At 45.9% G+C, this 15,885-nt stretch overlaps 1 protein-coding gene across 1 annotated transcript; it reads right to left on the bottom strand.

The window, feature by feature from the left end:
- Positions 1 to 706: 706 nt before the first annotated feature.
- On the bottom strand, positions 707 to 14,799 carry LOC129629281 (Wilms tumor protein homolog). The gene is made up of 6 exons (XM_055549219.1): positions 14,677 to 14,799; positions 14,373 to 14,469; positions 11,914 to 12,064; positions 5,458 to 5,547; positions 4,756 to 4,848; positions 707 to 2,107 (listed from the first exon to the last, which is right to left on the bottom strand). The coding sequence occupies exons 1-6, from the start codon at positions 14,709 to 14,711 to the stop codon at positions 1,986 to 1,988; spliced, it is 588 nt and encodes a 195-aa protein (XP_055405194.1). The 5' UTR covers positions 14,712 to 14,799; the 3' UTR covers positions 707 to 1,985.
- Positions 14,800 to 15,885: the final 1,086 nt, after the last annotated feature.

Raw genomic sequence — 15,885 nt, forward strand, 5'->3', positions numbered from 1 at the left:
AACTGCACTTCAACAGAGAAAAATCCCTGCGGTGAGCTGCTGTCTGTTCAAGATACATTTTAAATGAAGAAATGAAGCCTGGAATGCTTGCAAGTTCCCAGATAATGGAGTGGAGAGGAGCGGCACCAAATTAATCTCCTTATTTACAACTGAAAAACTATCCACCAGAACCAGGAAGAGAGTTTATAGTTCATAGATAATGTAGATCTTTGCTTTCACACTCGGCTGCCCTGGAAAGCCTGAGCTGTCTCCAACCTGCTGAGCTACTTCATAGCAACTACAATTGCAAGTTCAGTTGTACTAGGTGTTCAGTTTATACCCTCCTAATTGCAGTGTGTACCTGTGAACTTAAAAAAAAAAAAAAAAAGAAGTTATTTGCATCTCTCTAGGCTTTTTTTGCTGACTTGGAATAAGAAGTGATGTAATGATAGCCTGATGAAAATGACTCTGAACACACAAGTCCCCCCATCCAGCCATGAGCCCTTGTGATCACAATTACTTTATGATGAGAGGAGCGGGCAGTGCTCTCTGGCTGCTTCTAGGGTCAATAATTGCCTCCTGAGTTTCAACAGAGAGAAACAAAGAATGGTCAGGACCTTATTAGACTTAAGTGGTCACTGATGTCAGTGTTGGCACCTTACCTGTGGAAAAGAGGCTCAACTCTCCCCAAGATGTGAACACAATACAGCTGACAGAATCTTACCACTTTCCTTTTGAATAGACTTTAATTGAGAGCAAAGTGAAAAATGCAGGTTACATTTTTAGTGTTATCATCAATATGTTGGAAGATCAACACCAAAACAGTGATACATCTAACATTTATACATATCCTAACTTTAGCTGTCAAAGAGCAAATCATTATCAGATATATATATTTACACAATAATTTCAAGCAACAGTAAATAATAAACTCCCTCCCTTAAAAAATAAAAACAAAACACACACACATACACCCAACCACCTTTAAACAATGGATTTCCTCACACCATTAAGTCTCATTTTTTTTTTTCACATATACTTGGAGACCCAAAGTTATTTAAGTTACTTAAGAACAGTCTTATCAGTGGAAATTCTGGACCAGCCCTTATGTTCTTTTAGAGTCATTTTAATTTTTACAACTTGAAGCCACATAACCAGCATGGTCTGTATACTCGAAGGACACCCCAAATGATAAAAATGAATTCCACTTCCTTTGTGTGAGGAGATATGTACATCTTTGAAGATGTATATGATTACAACTCAAAAGTCAAACAGAAACACAAAAACAAAATCTCAGATCCTCAAGCACGATTTCTTAAGAGCATTGTGCTAACGTTAACAATGAATCAACTGAATGCTAAGATTCTTTTAGATATCTCTGCAGAGGTACTGGTTAGTTCTGATTCTTTTTTTTTTTTTTTTCAGCTGCTTGAAATGCTTGAGTTTTAAAAGTTGCCTGGTCCAGGTTAGCAGCCTGCCTAACCTCCGGAATGTCGGACAGGACTCACCCCCAGTGCCTTGCTCTCTGATTTATTTCTCGCTGTTGCTGTTAGTAAATGGAAACCATGACAAAGTTTACATTAGCAGACACATCCACATGCCCAGGCCCATAAATATTCTATGATGGAAAATGGTACAATGACTCCATTCCTCGTGAAAATGAGCGTAAAGTGAGAAGGGGCGGGGGAACATCACCAACAGTGGCTCTGCTTATGGTGGAAAATCCAGACCAAATGGTGACGGGCTTTTAACTAACCGGACACTGAGAGCCACTTCTCCAGGGCCTTAGGAGTCAACTCAAAGTTGGCTAAGCAGAGACCAACTCCTTTGGGCAAACCTGGTAGAATCCAGTAGTACAGGCATCTTGTCTCAGACGCTGGATGAAGAAAGATCAACCGCCGTTTCCTTCTCCGACAGGCGAGTGAGGAGGAATCTGAAAGTCAGCTTTGAGAGGAGCGCGCGCTCGGTCCTGCCTGGGACGCGGAACGGCGGCCGGTGGGGACTCCTCAGAGCGCCAGCTGCAGCTTGCTCATGTTTCTCTGGTGCATGTTGTGATGGCGGACCAATTCGTCTGACCGGGCAAACTTTTTCTGACAACTGGGCCACCGACAGCTGAAGGGCTTCTCACCTGTTGACACAATGGCCAGTCAGAGACACTTGCCGTGGAGAGATGGAGCTGCAAGTTCAACTACCAGAGGCCTGAGTTAAATCATCACAAGGCACCCACTCCAGATTCCCTCTAGCTCTTTCCCTAAGCTCACACATCTAGTTCATCTCACGAGGCGGCCTTGACATGGCAGCACCTCTGGGGCCTCAAGGATTAAAATGCTGTGGCAATTACAAAACGTCACTGCGTCAGAAGACTTGGGAAATGGGAGAGACGGAGCGAATCTAGGTAATGGGAATGTCTGGGCACTTCATATTTAATCAAGGGGGGAAAACACTTGGTAAAACACAACCCCTGTCATTAGACGGTTTTGTGAATTGTCCGAACGCTTCCCGTTTGCTGTTTAGGGAGGGCACTGAGCTTAACTGGAAGGCAAGGGCCTTAGGATCATCACGCAGGATACTGTTAATGGACCGCCATCCAGTAGCACAGCTGCATCTATAGCTTTAACATCTCTGTCTGTATACATATTCTGGACGGGCTGAGTGCGTTAAATAAATACTGACCTCAGTACACATGGTATTTGCTTCTTTTACCTTAAAGGGTTATTTAGAGAGTAATACCCATTATATAGAAGATTTGAGGTGAGGCATGATTTCGAGATTTTTTCAAAGCTTGCCAAAAAATCGAGGCTTCTCCATCTAAGGAGGCCTCAGAAGTTTCTTCCAAGTCTCATTTTGGATGGGAAAGATAATTAGCATTTCTGAATGCTTATCTATGTACTAAGCTCTGTGCTGGGTTATCATATATATATATATAATTATATATATTAATTATATATAATATATATAATTTCATGTACTCTTTCCAACAACCTGTAAGGGAAGCATTATTATCCGCATTCTACAGATGAGGCTGGAACCTCAGGTGAGTGCAGACACAGGCAGGACTTCTTAAACCTGGGTCTGTCTGATTCCAAATCCAGGTCTGTCTGTAGGACACACTTCCTGGGCCTCGGCACAATGGAAATACGCTGTGGCTTTATCCTAAGTAAAAACATCACAGGAGCCAATTCCTCCACCTGGGGAGGTTCTCAGGATATAGCTAGTCCTTCTCTGAGAAATACTGGAAGGGATAAGCACTGAGAAATATCCCAGGGGAGGCACTGTCCCCGGGTCAGAACTGGAGGCTAATCAACTATAGCTCCCAGTTAGATATTAAACAGTCTGCTGGTGACATAGGTCATTTTGTACATCGACAGATATGCATGAGGTGGGGTGCAGGGTACCTCTTCCCCACCAAATTGTGAGCTCAGGACTAAGGCAAAGAAGTGACATTAAAGGTACTCAAGTCAGGGAATGAGCTGTCCATCCCACTGACTCTGGGCCACAGGTACTCTGACTGCCTACAAGTACAGCCTGCTGGGGCTGAGAATCCAGGACTGCACGGGGGATCACGGCTCACACTTCCCTCGCCTCCCATTCCCACTGTCCCTCGGCCCTTCCTGATCTGGCTCCTGTCCCCTGCTCCCACGGCCAACCGTGCTGTCAAAGGTCACCTCCTAATGGACAAATCCTAACCTCTTCTTCTGTCGGTCATCATCCTCCTCAAACTCTGGAGGGAACTCAATTCTGCTGACCAGGGGTTCTCCTCCTGATTCTCTCTCCTCCCTGGGCCACAAGGTGAACACAGACTCTTTCCCCAGTAAAGAAGCAGTGGGCAGGTGGGCTGGGAAGAGGCAGATCTGGGGTTGCTACTTACTAGCTTTGGGACTTTAAACAAAGTTATTTCATCATTCTGTGCCTCAGCCTCCTCATCTGTAAAATGGGGATGAAATGTTACCTATCCTACTTTTCTTCTGAGGATGTTGTGAAGATAAAGTGAGATAAACTAAGCATTGGTCCTCCCTCTAAAGCTAGAAAATACACAACAAAGATAGTGCTATTTTCATTCTGAATCACACCAGCCTTGTGGAGAAGCAAAAACTTTCAGCAGCTGTGAATAAATGTCTTTTCTCTCTCTATTCCTTTTGTTTGTTTAATTTTTACTTTTTGGCCATGCAGCATGTGGGATCTTAGTTCCCTGACCAGGGACTGAACCTGTGCTCCTTGCATTGAAAATGCTGAGTCTTAACCACTGGGCCAGAGGGAAGGAGGGGAAGTCCCTCCCTTATGAAGGAAATAACACCCACACACCAATATAAGTCTGGCAGAAACCATGCCTGCTCCTGGGGCATTAACTTTTAGCAGAGCAAAGATTCAGGTCTCTGAAAACAGTGTTATAAAATGCAAACTTTCAGGAGTACAAGTGATTGGCTTGCTAGAATTTCTGCTATTTTCCTCCAAGGCTGATTATCCTATCAAACTGAGCGATAAAGATGTGATGCAACAAACTGGGAACAGCAGGGACTTAGCTTATCTCTTCACTTCATTCTGGACACTCCTGAAAGCAGTTCTTTTCACATCTCTTCTGCTCCATACCTCCCACCCCCATTCCTTCTTAAACAATGTTATTATTTAAAGACATCCATGCACTGTTCTCTCTCCTGACTCTCAAGCTGTTTAGAACTTTTACACTCATCTTTTCCAATCTCTCGCATCACAAGCAACCCCATTCAACAGTAGTTTAAAAAAATAAAGAAAAATAAATGTGAAGAAAAGTTTACGCACTTGTTTTACCTGTATGAGTCCTGGTGTGGGTCTTCAGGTGGTCGGAACGGGAGAACTTTCGCTGACAAGTTTTACACTGGAATGGTTTCACACCTAAACGGACAGAGAAGGTCTAGCCGCGGCCCTAACCATGTGGGGGCATAGCAAGGTCCACAAGGCCCGCTTCCCGGTGGCCTGAGGAGTTGGGCATTTCCAGCCATACCTGCAGTGTCTGGCTCGCCCTCAGATTTCCCCAACACCCCAGGCCCAGCAGGAGCCACCTAATGCCGCACAGTAATCCTTGAAGACCTGTTGTCTTGGGAACAACTATTGCTTAACCACAAGTGTCCAGCTTCTCAGAGAAGTTTCAGCTGTGTCTGAGACTGAAAAAGTGAATCACACACTACAGATGGGACTTTGCTCTCCACCCACCCATGTTCTTTACTGACACTCAGTGTATCATCAGCAAATTGCTAGTGGGAATATCGTGATTCTGTGGTTTTCAGGGGAAATGTGGGACGTTTCCTTCTCTTTTCTTTCTTCTTTTTTTTTTTTTTTTTTTTTAAGAGAAGGTAAATCCCCAGCAATTAGGGGGGAAAATTATTGGAGAAACTTAAAAAATGGCTGACCCTCTCACACCCATATTGAACAATAAAAAGAATCACAAAATCAACAATGACCCAAGGGAACACACTGCCAGCAACGAGAAGGGAGCCTACAAACCTGTGTGTCTCCTTTGGTGTCTTTTGAGCTGGTCTGAACGAGAAAACCTTCGTTCACAGTCCTTGAAGTCACACTGGTATGGTTTCTCACCTTGGGGAAGATATGCATTCCATTGGAAAATGATATTGGAAATAAAGATCTCATTAGAGGCAACTTCTCTTATTGGGACTGAAAGGATCCCGAAATGCTGAAAGGCACTTGGGTGGAAGGTTTCAGGGACACGCTGTCAACCTTAGGGGGCTTCCCAGGTTGCTCTAGAAGTAAGGAACTGGCCTGCCAGTGCAGGAGAGGGTAGGAGATGCAGGTTCAACCCTGGGTCAGGAAAACGCTCTGGAGAAGGGCATGGCAACCCACTCCAATATCTTGCCTGGGGAATTCCCAAGGACAGAGGAGCTTGGCAGGCTATCATCCTTAGGGTCACAGAGTCAGACACGACTGAAGTGATTTAGCATGCATGCATGCCAAACCACAGGGTTAGGAGGAAGTCCCACCTACATACATATATTCATGGGCAGGAGGCACGGAATCAGGGGCTGGGTGAATAAGGCTGAGTTGGAAGAGAAGGGAACTCGGGTTCGGGAGTTTGACATGGTGGGGAATATCCAGCTCTTTCAATCTGCTGGGTGAGGTGTTGTTTCCTCACTGTGAAACGGGGCTAATAACCTGACAGCTTCCAAGGACTTGTAAATAGATTACAACGGACCATCCACAGAAGGGCTTAGCCTAGAGCCTAGCACAGAGGCAGTGCTCAAAAAATACTGGCAGCTAATATTTAAACAAATAATAAACCAAAGCTGTCTTAAGTCCAAGACTTGAGTTTGTGGCAGAATTCTGGGATGGATGTCCCCTGGAGCTGGCCCCGTGGAGTAAGCACTTTATGTTTTATGGCCTAAAGCTCTGGTATTCTCTGCTACTGACTTCCCAACCCTGAGTTAGGTATAAACAACTCCAGGGTTGTAAGATGCTCAAATTAAACCAGGAGCCAGAGCCTTAGAGTTCTGGGTATCCCTTTACTCGAGACAAGACAGGAATGGGATTACACAACCTCCTGCCTCACAGTGGAGAAGCCCTGCCCCTGTCTTCGCAGGAAAAAGTTCAGCCAAATCCCAGGAACTGTGCCCCCTGAGTGCACTGAGCAACCCTGGACCGTCCCACCTTCTTATGAGAATTCTGAGTCACCAGCATTCTGGGATGGAGAGCAAGCCATCCTGGGATCAGCCGGTTCTTTCTGTTGTTGGGCAGTTCCTGGTTACCTTTCCAGCCTCAAGACCTCCTCTGCTTCCCTGATCCATCTATACTCCTGCTCTATAGAGCTCACCATTCCTGAACCCTGCCTTATACTTCGCTCACACTAAACATCCTCCATCCCTATCCCCAGATTCCTAACCCATCATAAACTCTATGGCACATCCCTCTCAAATGCAGTTTCCTCTGTGATGCCTTCTTGGAAGCTTCCTGTTCACATAGAAGGCCTTTCCTTCCCTCATTACAGAATGGCTGACATGGGGCCTTGTCAGATCCACCATCTGCCACAGACTGGAAAATCCTGAGAGCAGGAAACTTTCCTCAAATTTCTATTGATATCCAGCCTAGTGCCTTAACTTCAGCTCTTCAAGCTGGAAAAAGCAACACTTCTATCCAGTCTCATGTCTTTTTTCTGCCTTTCTGCTTCTGCTCATCCTTTACTTTCTCTGCCCAACCCTGCCTACCCTTTATTGGTTAATTCAAGCCCTTCCTTCTCCAAGAAACAAACGATGCTCACTCAAAACAATACCCTCTGAATGAATCTTCTCACAGCCTCCAGATTCACTCAGTCATCACACATTCTCTCCTCCCTTTTCACTTTTGTATGTCTTGCCTCCAAAACAGACCATCGACTCTTTGAGCAAGGGGCTTGTGACTTGGAGTTAAAAGGCATGAGTTTGAGTCTTCCCTATATCCTACCCACCGGATAATTGTTTTGTTTGTGATAATAAAATGAAATAATGAATGTAGAGAATTTGGCCCATGGAAAGTATTTAATAAAAGGTTCTTAATATAATAGTAGAGAAGACTCTATACATGGACATCACCAGATGGTCAACACCGAAATCAGACTGATTATATTCTTTGCAGCCAAAGATGGAGAAGCTCTATACAGTCAGCAAAAACAAGGCCAGGAGCTGACTGTGGCTCAGATCATGAACTCCTTATTGCCAAATTCAGACTTAAATTGAAGAAAGTAGGGAAAACCACTAGACCATTCAGGTATGACCTAAATCAAATCCCTTATAATTATACAGTCAAAAGTGAGAAATAGATTTAAGGGCCTAGATCTGATAGATAGAGTGCCTGATGAACTATGGAATGAGGTTCGTGACATTGTACAGGAGACAGGGATCAAGACCATCCCCATGGAAAAGAAATGCAAAAAAGCAAAATGGCTGTCTGGGGAGGCCTTACAAATAGCTGTGAAAAGAAGAGAAGCAAAAAGCAAAGGAGAAAAGGAAAGATATAAGCATCTGAATGCAGAGTTCCAAAGAATAGCAAGAAGAGATAAGAAAGGCTTCTTCAGCGATCAATGCAAAGAAATACAGGAAAACAACAGAATGGGAAAGACTAGGGATCTCTTCAAGAAAATTAGAGATACCAAGGGAACATTTCATGCAAAGATGGGCTCGATAAAGGACAGAAATGGTATGGACCTAACAGAAGCAGAAGATATTAAGAAGAGATGGCAAGAATACACAGAAGAACTGTACAAAAAAGATCTTCACGACCCAGATAATCACGAGGGTGTGATCACTGACCTAGAGCCAGACATCCTGGAATGTGAAGTCAAGTGGGCGTTAGAAAGCATCACTATGAATAAAGCTAGTAGAGGTGATGGAATTCCAGTTGAGCTATCCCAAATCCTGAAAGATGATGCTGTGAAAGTGCTGCACTCAATATGCCAGCAAATTTGGAAAACTCAGCAGTGGCCGCAGGACTGGAAAAGGTCACTTTTCATTCCAATCCCAAAGAAAGGCAATGCCAAAGAATGCTCAAACTACCACACAATTGCACTCATCTCACACGCTAGTAAAGTAATGCTCAAAATTCTCCAAGCCAGGCTTCAGCAATATGTGAACCGTGAACTTCCTGATGTTCAAGCTGGTTTTAGAAAAGGCAGAGGAACCAGAGATCAAATTGCCAACATCCGCTGGATCATGGAAAAAGCAAGAGAGTTCCAGAAAAACATCTCTTTCTGCTTTATTGACTATGCCAAAGCCTTTGACTGTGTGGATCACAATAAACTGTGGAAAATTCTTCAAGAGATGGGAATACCAGACCATCTGATCTGCCGCTTGAGAAATTTGTATGCAGGTCAGGAAGCAACAGTTAGAACTGGACATGGAACAACAGACTGGTTCCAAATAGGAAAAGGAGTACGTCAAGGCTGTATATTGCTTATTTAACTTATATGCAGAGTATATCATGAGAAACGCTGGACTGGAAGAAACACAAGCTGGAATCAAGATTGCCGGGAGAAATATCAATCACCTCAGATATGCAGATGACACCACCCTTATGGCAGAAAGTGAAGAGGAACTCAAAAGCCTCTTGATGAAAGTGAAAGTGGAGAGTGAAAAAGTTGGCTTAAAGCTCAACATTCAGAAAACGAAGATCATGGCATCTGGTCCCATCACTTCATGGGAAATAGATGGGGAAATAGTGGAAACAGTGTCAGACTTTATTTTTTTGGGCTCCAAAATCACTGCAGATGGTGACTGCAGCCATGAAATTAACAGACGCTTACTCCTTGGAAGAAAAGTTATGACCAACCTAGATAGCATATTCAAAAGCAGAGACATTACTTTGCCAACAAAGGTCCATCTAGTCAAGGCTATGGTTTTTCCTGTGGTCATGTATGGATGTGAGAGTTGGACTGTGAAGAAGGCTGAGCACCGAAGAATTGATGCTTTTGAACTGTGGTGTTGAAGACTCTTGAGAGTCCCTTGGACTGCAAGGAGATCCAACCAGTCCATTCTGAAGGAGATCAGCCCTGGGATTTCTTTGGAAGGAATGATGCTAAAGCTGAAACTCCAGTACTTTGGCCACCTCATGGGAAGAGCTGACTCATTGGAAAAGACTCTGATGCTGGGAGGGATTGGGGGCAGGAGGAGAAGGGGACAACAGAGGATGAGATGGCTGGATGGCATCACTGACTCGATGGACGTGAGTCTGGGTGAACTCCGGGAGTTGGTGATGGACAGGGAGGCCTGGGGTGCTGAGATTCATGGGGTCGCAAAGACTCGGACACAACTGAGTGACTGAACTGAACTATTATTGGGAATAGATACAAAAAGATGGCACTCTTTCAAGAAGGGGACTTCAGTGATGTTAAATACCCTTCCCTCCTTGTCTTCTGCAAGGAAGAGTTTCTTAAAGGCTCTGGCAGGTCTGAAGGTGATGGCTATCTTTCTTACTGCCTTCCCTTCCCACAGACATCTAACCCTTACTGTTATCTAAGTGCCTCTTTTCCATTATAATTTCTACAACCATATTGCCTTCAGTGTATTCTCTTGTATTTGTCTAGGCAGAATTTTACTTTATCATTTTCCTTATAATCAGATACGTTGCAAATGATCTCATTTGGGGAAATACATAACAACACAACATGCGACTTCTCATCTTCAGCTTAAAGCAGGTGGTCTGCTGCTGCTGCTGCTAAGTCGCTTCACTTGTGTCTGACTCGGTGCAACCCCATAGACAGCAGCCCACCAGGCTCCGCTGTCCCTGGGATTTTCCAGGCAAGAACACTGGAGTGGGTTGCCATTTCCTTCTCCAATGCATGAAAGTGAAAGTGAAGTCGCTCAGTCGTGTCCGACTCCTAGGGACCCCATGGACTGCAGCCTACCAGGCTCCTCCGTCCATGGGATTTTCCAGGCAAGAGTACTGGAGTGGGGTGCCACTGCCTTCTCCGATAATCAGATACTTTTCAAATGATCTCATTTGGGGAAATACATAACAACACAACATGCAACTTCTCATTTCAGCTTAAAGCAGGCGGTCTGCTGAGTATAAACTCAGGTCTATGCCAGAACTGTAGCCTTCAGACACAATGGCTTGGCAAAGACCAATGGTCTAAAGAGATCTGAACCCAGCTCATTTTCTTATTCAGCTTCCCCAAAGAAAAGTCCGCAGTAACAATAAAACAATGAAAGTGAAAGTCATTCAGTTGTGTCTGACTCTTTGTGACCCCATGGACTATACAGTCTACAGAATTCTCCAGGCCAGAATACTGGAGTGCGTAGCCAGTATTCTTCTCCAGGGGATCTTCCCAAGCCAGGGATTGAACCCAGGTCTCCCACATTGCAGGCAGATTCTTTACCAGCTGAGCCACAAGGGAAGCCCAAGAATACTGGAGTGGGTAGCCTATACCTTCTCCACCAGATCTTCCCAAGCCAGGAGTCAAACCCGGGTATCCTGCATTGCAAGCGGATTCTTTACCAACTGAGCTATGAGGGAAGCAACAATAAACAATAATGGTACTTAAAACAAAGAAGCTACATTAAATCGTGGGAAAAAATGGTACCAGCTCCCCAGTAGGAAAGCCTGCGCTTTGCCCTGATTTCCTGTAGGAAAACTCAGTCACATTCCCATCTAGTGCCCACAAGGCCAACCAAGAACAGACATTTGTGAAACCGATGTTCACATTCCCTGTGGCCAACAACCAAACGTGGCCAGTTCTCTCCCAGAGGCAGACCCTGTAACCTGTGGGAAAATCCAGTTTTCTTTAAAACATCATCAAAAATCATCTTTTTTGGGGGGGTTGAAAACAAAAATTAAACCTAGAAGCCATTTTCCCACTCCTACCTGGTTGGTTATTAGTAACCCAAGCAGTTAAGTTCTTCTTTGGACCATCTCATCCTAAGTCTCCAGAATGATCTTGCACATCAAGTTCCTAGAATCATCTAACTACCAAGCCCCAAGGCTAGCTCCTCTCCCATAAGAGATGCTAATACTATTATAAAAGTCATAAGAGCATTTATTCAGACTTACTGACACAGAGAACTGTAAGAGATGGTTCATATCTCTAATTCCTTTAATTCAGTTTGATTTTAGAAGTTAATCTAGTCTCAACAATTGTATAAGGGAGGCTATCATCTCCATTTTCCATGTAAGGCAGATGAAGTTTGAAGAGTGGTTAGTAACTTGCTCAAGGTCACACAACCTGGTGGTGAAACCAGACTTCAAGCCAGGTCTCTTTAATTCCGTGAAATTCTCTCTCTACCTACTCTGCTCTTCCCTTTTTTAATAAAGGATAGCACTTCAGGATACATAATGGCCTGGCAGCCTTTTTCCATCCCCTGAAAGTAGTGTCTACTTTGCATTCCAGAAATCACCTGTGTTCTGGCAGTGACAGCAGGAAGCACGGGCTCCTAAGCTGCCCCTGAGCCACCAGAACCAAGACTGGACGGTGAATGCACTTACCAGTGTGCTTCCGGCTGTGCATCTGCAAGTGGGACAGCTTAAAATATCTCTTATTGCAGCCTGGGTAAGCACACATGAAGGGGCGCTTCTCACTGGTCTCAGATGCCGACCGGACAAGAGTCGGGGCCACTCCAGGCACACGCCGCACATCCTGCAAGCAGAGCGTAAGATGAACAGAGGCTTTAAGCCCCATGTGAACATTCACATTGGTCCCAGGGAAAGTGAGCTTTGAAGTATTCCCAAAGGAGGGATAGTGGATGTGATGCCTGAAACCACTCCCCCCAACACCTGAGGTGCCCAAAGCAGACATCGCTAGTGGATGACAGAGCAGCACATTCAACAGTGCATTGCCCTAAGATCATCACTGCTGATCAACCAGAACCGGGACCTGAGATGAAGTCAGTCTTAGGGCTGCTGATCCAGAGCATCTGGAAAAGAAATGCTGCACACTGGGAGAGCTCCCAATCTTTCCTGTCTCTCAGCTTTTCATCTTGAAGCAGAGAGGTCTGGAAGTCAAAGCCGCAGGTTCTATTCTATTCCCTCCCACTCAGACACCAGGCCACATGACCTCGGGCCCTATCTACAATGGGTTGGGAAGTCCTTATTAGAGAAAAATGAGCCCCCAGCTGAGCAACCTTCTACGTGTGAGTCAATGACAAGGAAGAATACATCCTGGGAGGTGAGGGTTCTGTCTGTGAAGGGAGCTGAAACCACAGGAAGCCCACAGCGTTGCCAGCACGACCCTTTACTAGAGACACCAGGAAGCACTGTGTGTGTGCCCTCTGCCCACTCTATGTCCATCACAGGGCATTCTGTGGATCACCTTTATCCTGTAGGAGTGTGTGTGCATGGTTTGGTCCTCCATGAGAAGAAGCTAGAGGGAAACTGAGGCAAATGCCCCTTAGGCTCCAAGGACCAGTGAGTCAGAAACAAAAGCAACACGAGTGCCTGGGACCACTGAACCCTCCTCGTCCTCACACAGATGTGCAGGTCAAGGCCCGAGAGCACGTCCACAGTTTGTCTTAAGACCCGGGACCACTTCTAAGCTTACCCACTCCTGCCCTGGGCACTTCCCACACCACCCACAAGCATACGTTCAAGTTCCTATTTCACCTCTTGCTGTGCGATCTTTTTTGAAGTAAACATACAGTAGTGCCATACGGCTGGAGAAGGCAATGGCACCCCACTCCAGTACTCCTGCCTGGAAAATCCCATGGACGGAGGAACCTGGTGGGCTACAGTCCATGGGGTTGCTAAGAGCTGGACATGACTGAGCAACTTCCCTTTCACTTTTCACTTTTATTCATTGGAGAAGGAAATGGCAACCCCCTCCAGTGTTCTTGCCTAGAGAATCCCAGGGACGGGGGAGCCTGGTGGGCTGCCGTCTATGGGGTCGCACAGAGTCGGACACGACTGAAGCGACTTAGCAGCAGCACCATACGGCTCTACTACTGCTGGGCCACAGTGTCTTAAGGCCAAAGATGGAATAAGTTTAAATGAGGAACCAGCTGTGTCTGATTGGTCCGCTCTGGACGAAAATTAACACAGACCACGACAGTAAGTCTGATAAACTGGGCTTGGTAAAAAGGAAGGGAAAAGGAGTTTCGTACAGGTCCTTTAATTCACCCCAGAGGCAGCGCACAGGGCAACAGGGAGTAAAACGGAGTTGTCAGTGTCAGCCAGTCCTGGTGGAGAAGCCTGACATTACTTGTCTGACTTCCATCAGATGTCCATGTTTCTGTCACCCTCACTTTTATTCTCACCACTGGAAGGCTTGGGGATGAGGGAACATGCTGTTCTATCCCCATGATGCCTCTGGAAACATTCTTCAGAACATCTCAGAGCACTTGCTCCACACATCACGTGGGAGCTTGGCCCACACACAACTTATTTCTAATGTGCTGACTCCTCTGGAGAAAGTATCTCAGCCGTTACTCATGTTGTTGCAACCACAGAGTCACACGCCAAAGGCACAAACACAAACCCTTGGTAACTGTGCGTGGTTCTGAACGCCCAAAAGAGGCTCCGGGAGATGGCCTTCCGTCCAATTTCCATTTTACTTTCCTTTCCTCACTCTCCCTTAGCAAAGACGGAGTCTACCTTTGGGCACTTGACCACGCAGAACAAGTCTTAGACGTCCACAGTCCAGGTCACTAATTCAAGCTCATTTAGCCCCAACATAAGATGTGCATAGCCTACCCTAGAGAAGGCGAATTCAACAGTGAAGGAGGAAAGAAGGGAATTCTGCAGAAAGCACCCTGGTCTGAGTGAGGCGGCTGCATCCACACCGGCCTCTGGAAAGGAGAAGACCCCCCAGCCTGCCCCAGTGGAAGAGGGGGGATCCCTGCTGACACAGGAGCCTATGGTTAGGAACAGACTTGCCAGGGCCAAACGGCCAGCAGCGAGGACGTGAGAGGCTGTTGGGAAGGAAAGAGGCAGCCGGGGCCCCGTGTACTCACCTGAATGCCCCTGAAGACGCCGTGGGTGTGTATCCGGTACTGGGCGCCACAGAGGATGGGCGTGGCGTGGTTGTCACTCTCGTACCCCGTGCCATGGCTGCAAACACAGAGAAGGGAGAACAGGACTGAGGCTGCTTTACAGGCATCAGGGCAACGCGCCTCTGCAGTGAGACGAATGTCCTTTCAGAGCTCTCGGGACAACTCGGTTGGCTTCTGCCTCCCTCCACTGGGGCTGCCCTGGAAGCAGCGCTTTGTGAAAGGCAGAGCTGCTCAATCCTCGGGTGACCCCCACGCAGTCCCTTACCCTCGCACTCTCCAGGGCACACCATCTGGATCCATGCCTCTCTCAGACAAGCCAGGGAAAAGTCACAGTGGCAGGAGTTCATTCCCAGCAAGTTGTTTACCATCAAGACAGCAGGGCTGACAGCTGTGAATATCTCAGGAATGAGCAGATGCCTCAAATTTCACATTGAATGCAAGGGATTTTTTGTCGGCACCTCATGACTCAGTTTTTACCAGATAGCACCAAGAAAGCGATGACGCTTACAAGAAGAGATGTCGCATCCTTAGAAGCGGGGATTACACATCTGGGGCTCTGTTCCACTTCAACTGCAGATCAGGTTTCCAGATCAACTTAACTCTTTGCAGCCAAGCCAGATCCTAGGTGGACACTTCCTCCAGCGTTAGACTGACCAGTCCTGGAGCCACAGCTCAGTTAACCTTGGACTACTAGTGAGAGCTGAGGGATGGAGAAGGTTGGAAAGAACACCTTGCAAGGGGTGGATGCTCTGCTCTAAAAAATTCTCTCCTTTGTGTAAAAGCTGATCTCTGTTCTTCAGTTGTTTTACTTTCAAATGAGGCCAAGTGGACTTCCCCAGGAATCCAGTGCTTAAGATGAAGGAGGAGTGGGTTTGATCCCTGGTTGGGGATCTAAGCTCCCGCATGGCTGCAGGGTGCGGTCAAAGATTACAAAAACTACAACCACCACCACCAAATGAGGCAGGGTGAGAATTACAACCCACAGGGCAGCAGATTATAATCGCAGCTAGACTCACCATGGGGAGCTTTTATGAAATGCCTCTGTAAAATGGTGAAGCTGCTTTGAACCACGTCTGACAGTTCCTAAAAAGCTTAGATGTAAAGTTACCATGTGACCCAGAAATTCCGCGTCCAGGTGTATTCCCAGGAGAAATGAAAATATATTTCCCCACAGAAATTTGTAGCCATTAGCAGCATTACTCGTAATAGCCAAAAATGAGAATCAGCCCAAACACCTGTCATCTGATGGTGGATAAACAAAGTATGGCATATTCCTAAAATGGAATATTATTTGAGGATAAAAGGAATGAAATACGTGATGAAGTACGTGACAAACCTTGAAAACATCATGCTAAGAGAAAGAAGTCAGTCACAGAGGACAGCCTGCTGTGTGGTTCTCTTTACAAGAAATGTCCAGAAGAGGCAAATTAGAGATAGAAAGTAGATAGGTGGTCGATTGCCGAGGACTGAGGGT

Source organism: Bubalus kerabau, chromosome 15 (assembly GCF_029407905.1).
Source record: "Bubalus kerabau isolate K-KA32 ecotype Philippines breed swamp buffalo chromosome 15, PCC_UOA_SB_1v2, whole genome shotgun sequence".
NCBI lineage: Eukaryota > Metazoa > Chordata > Mammalia > Artiodactyla > Bovidae > Bubalus > Bubalus kerabau.

Coding starts and splice junctions, on each gene's coding strand:
- LOC129629281 (XM_055549219.1), bottom strand. CDS start 14,711: ATGGATCCAGATGGTGTGCCCTGGAGAGTGCGAGG. Junction 12,065..14,372: donor GCGTCTTCAGGGGCATTCAG/GTGAGTACACGG, acceptor CTCTGCTTGCAG/GATGTGCGGCGTGTGCCTGG. Junction 2,108..4,755: donor GACTCATACAGGTAAAACAA/GTGCGTAAACTT, acceptor TTGTGTCAACAG/GTGAGAAGCCCTTCAGCTGT.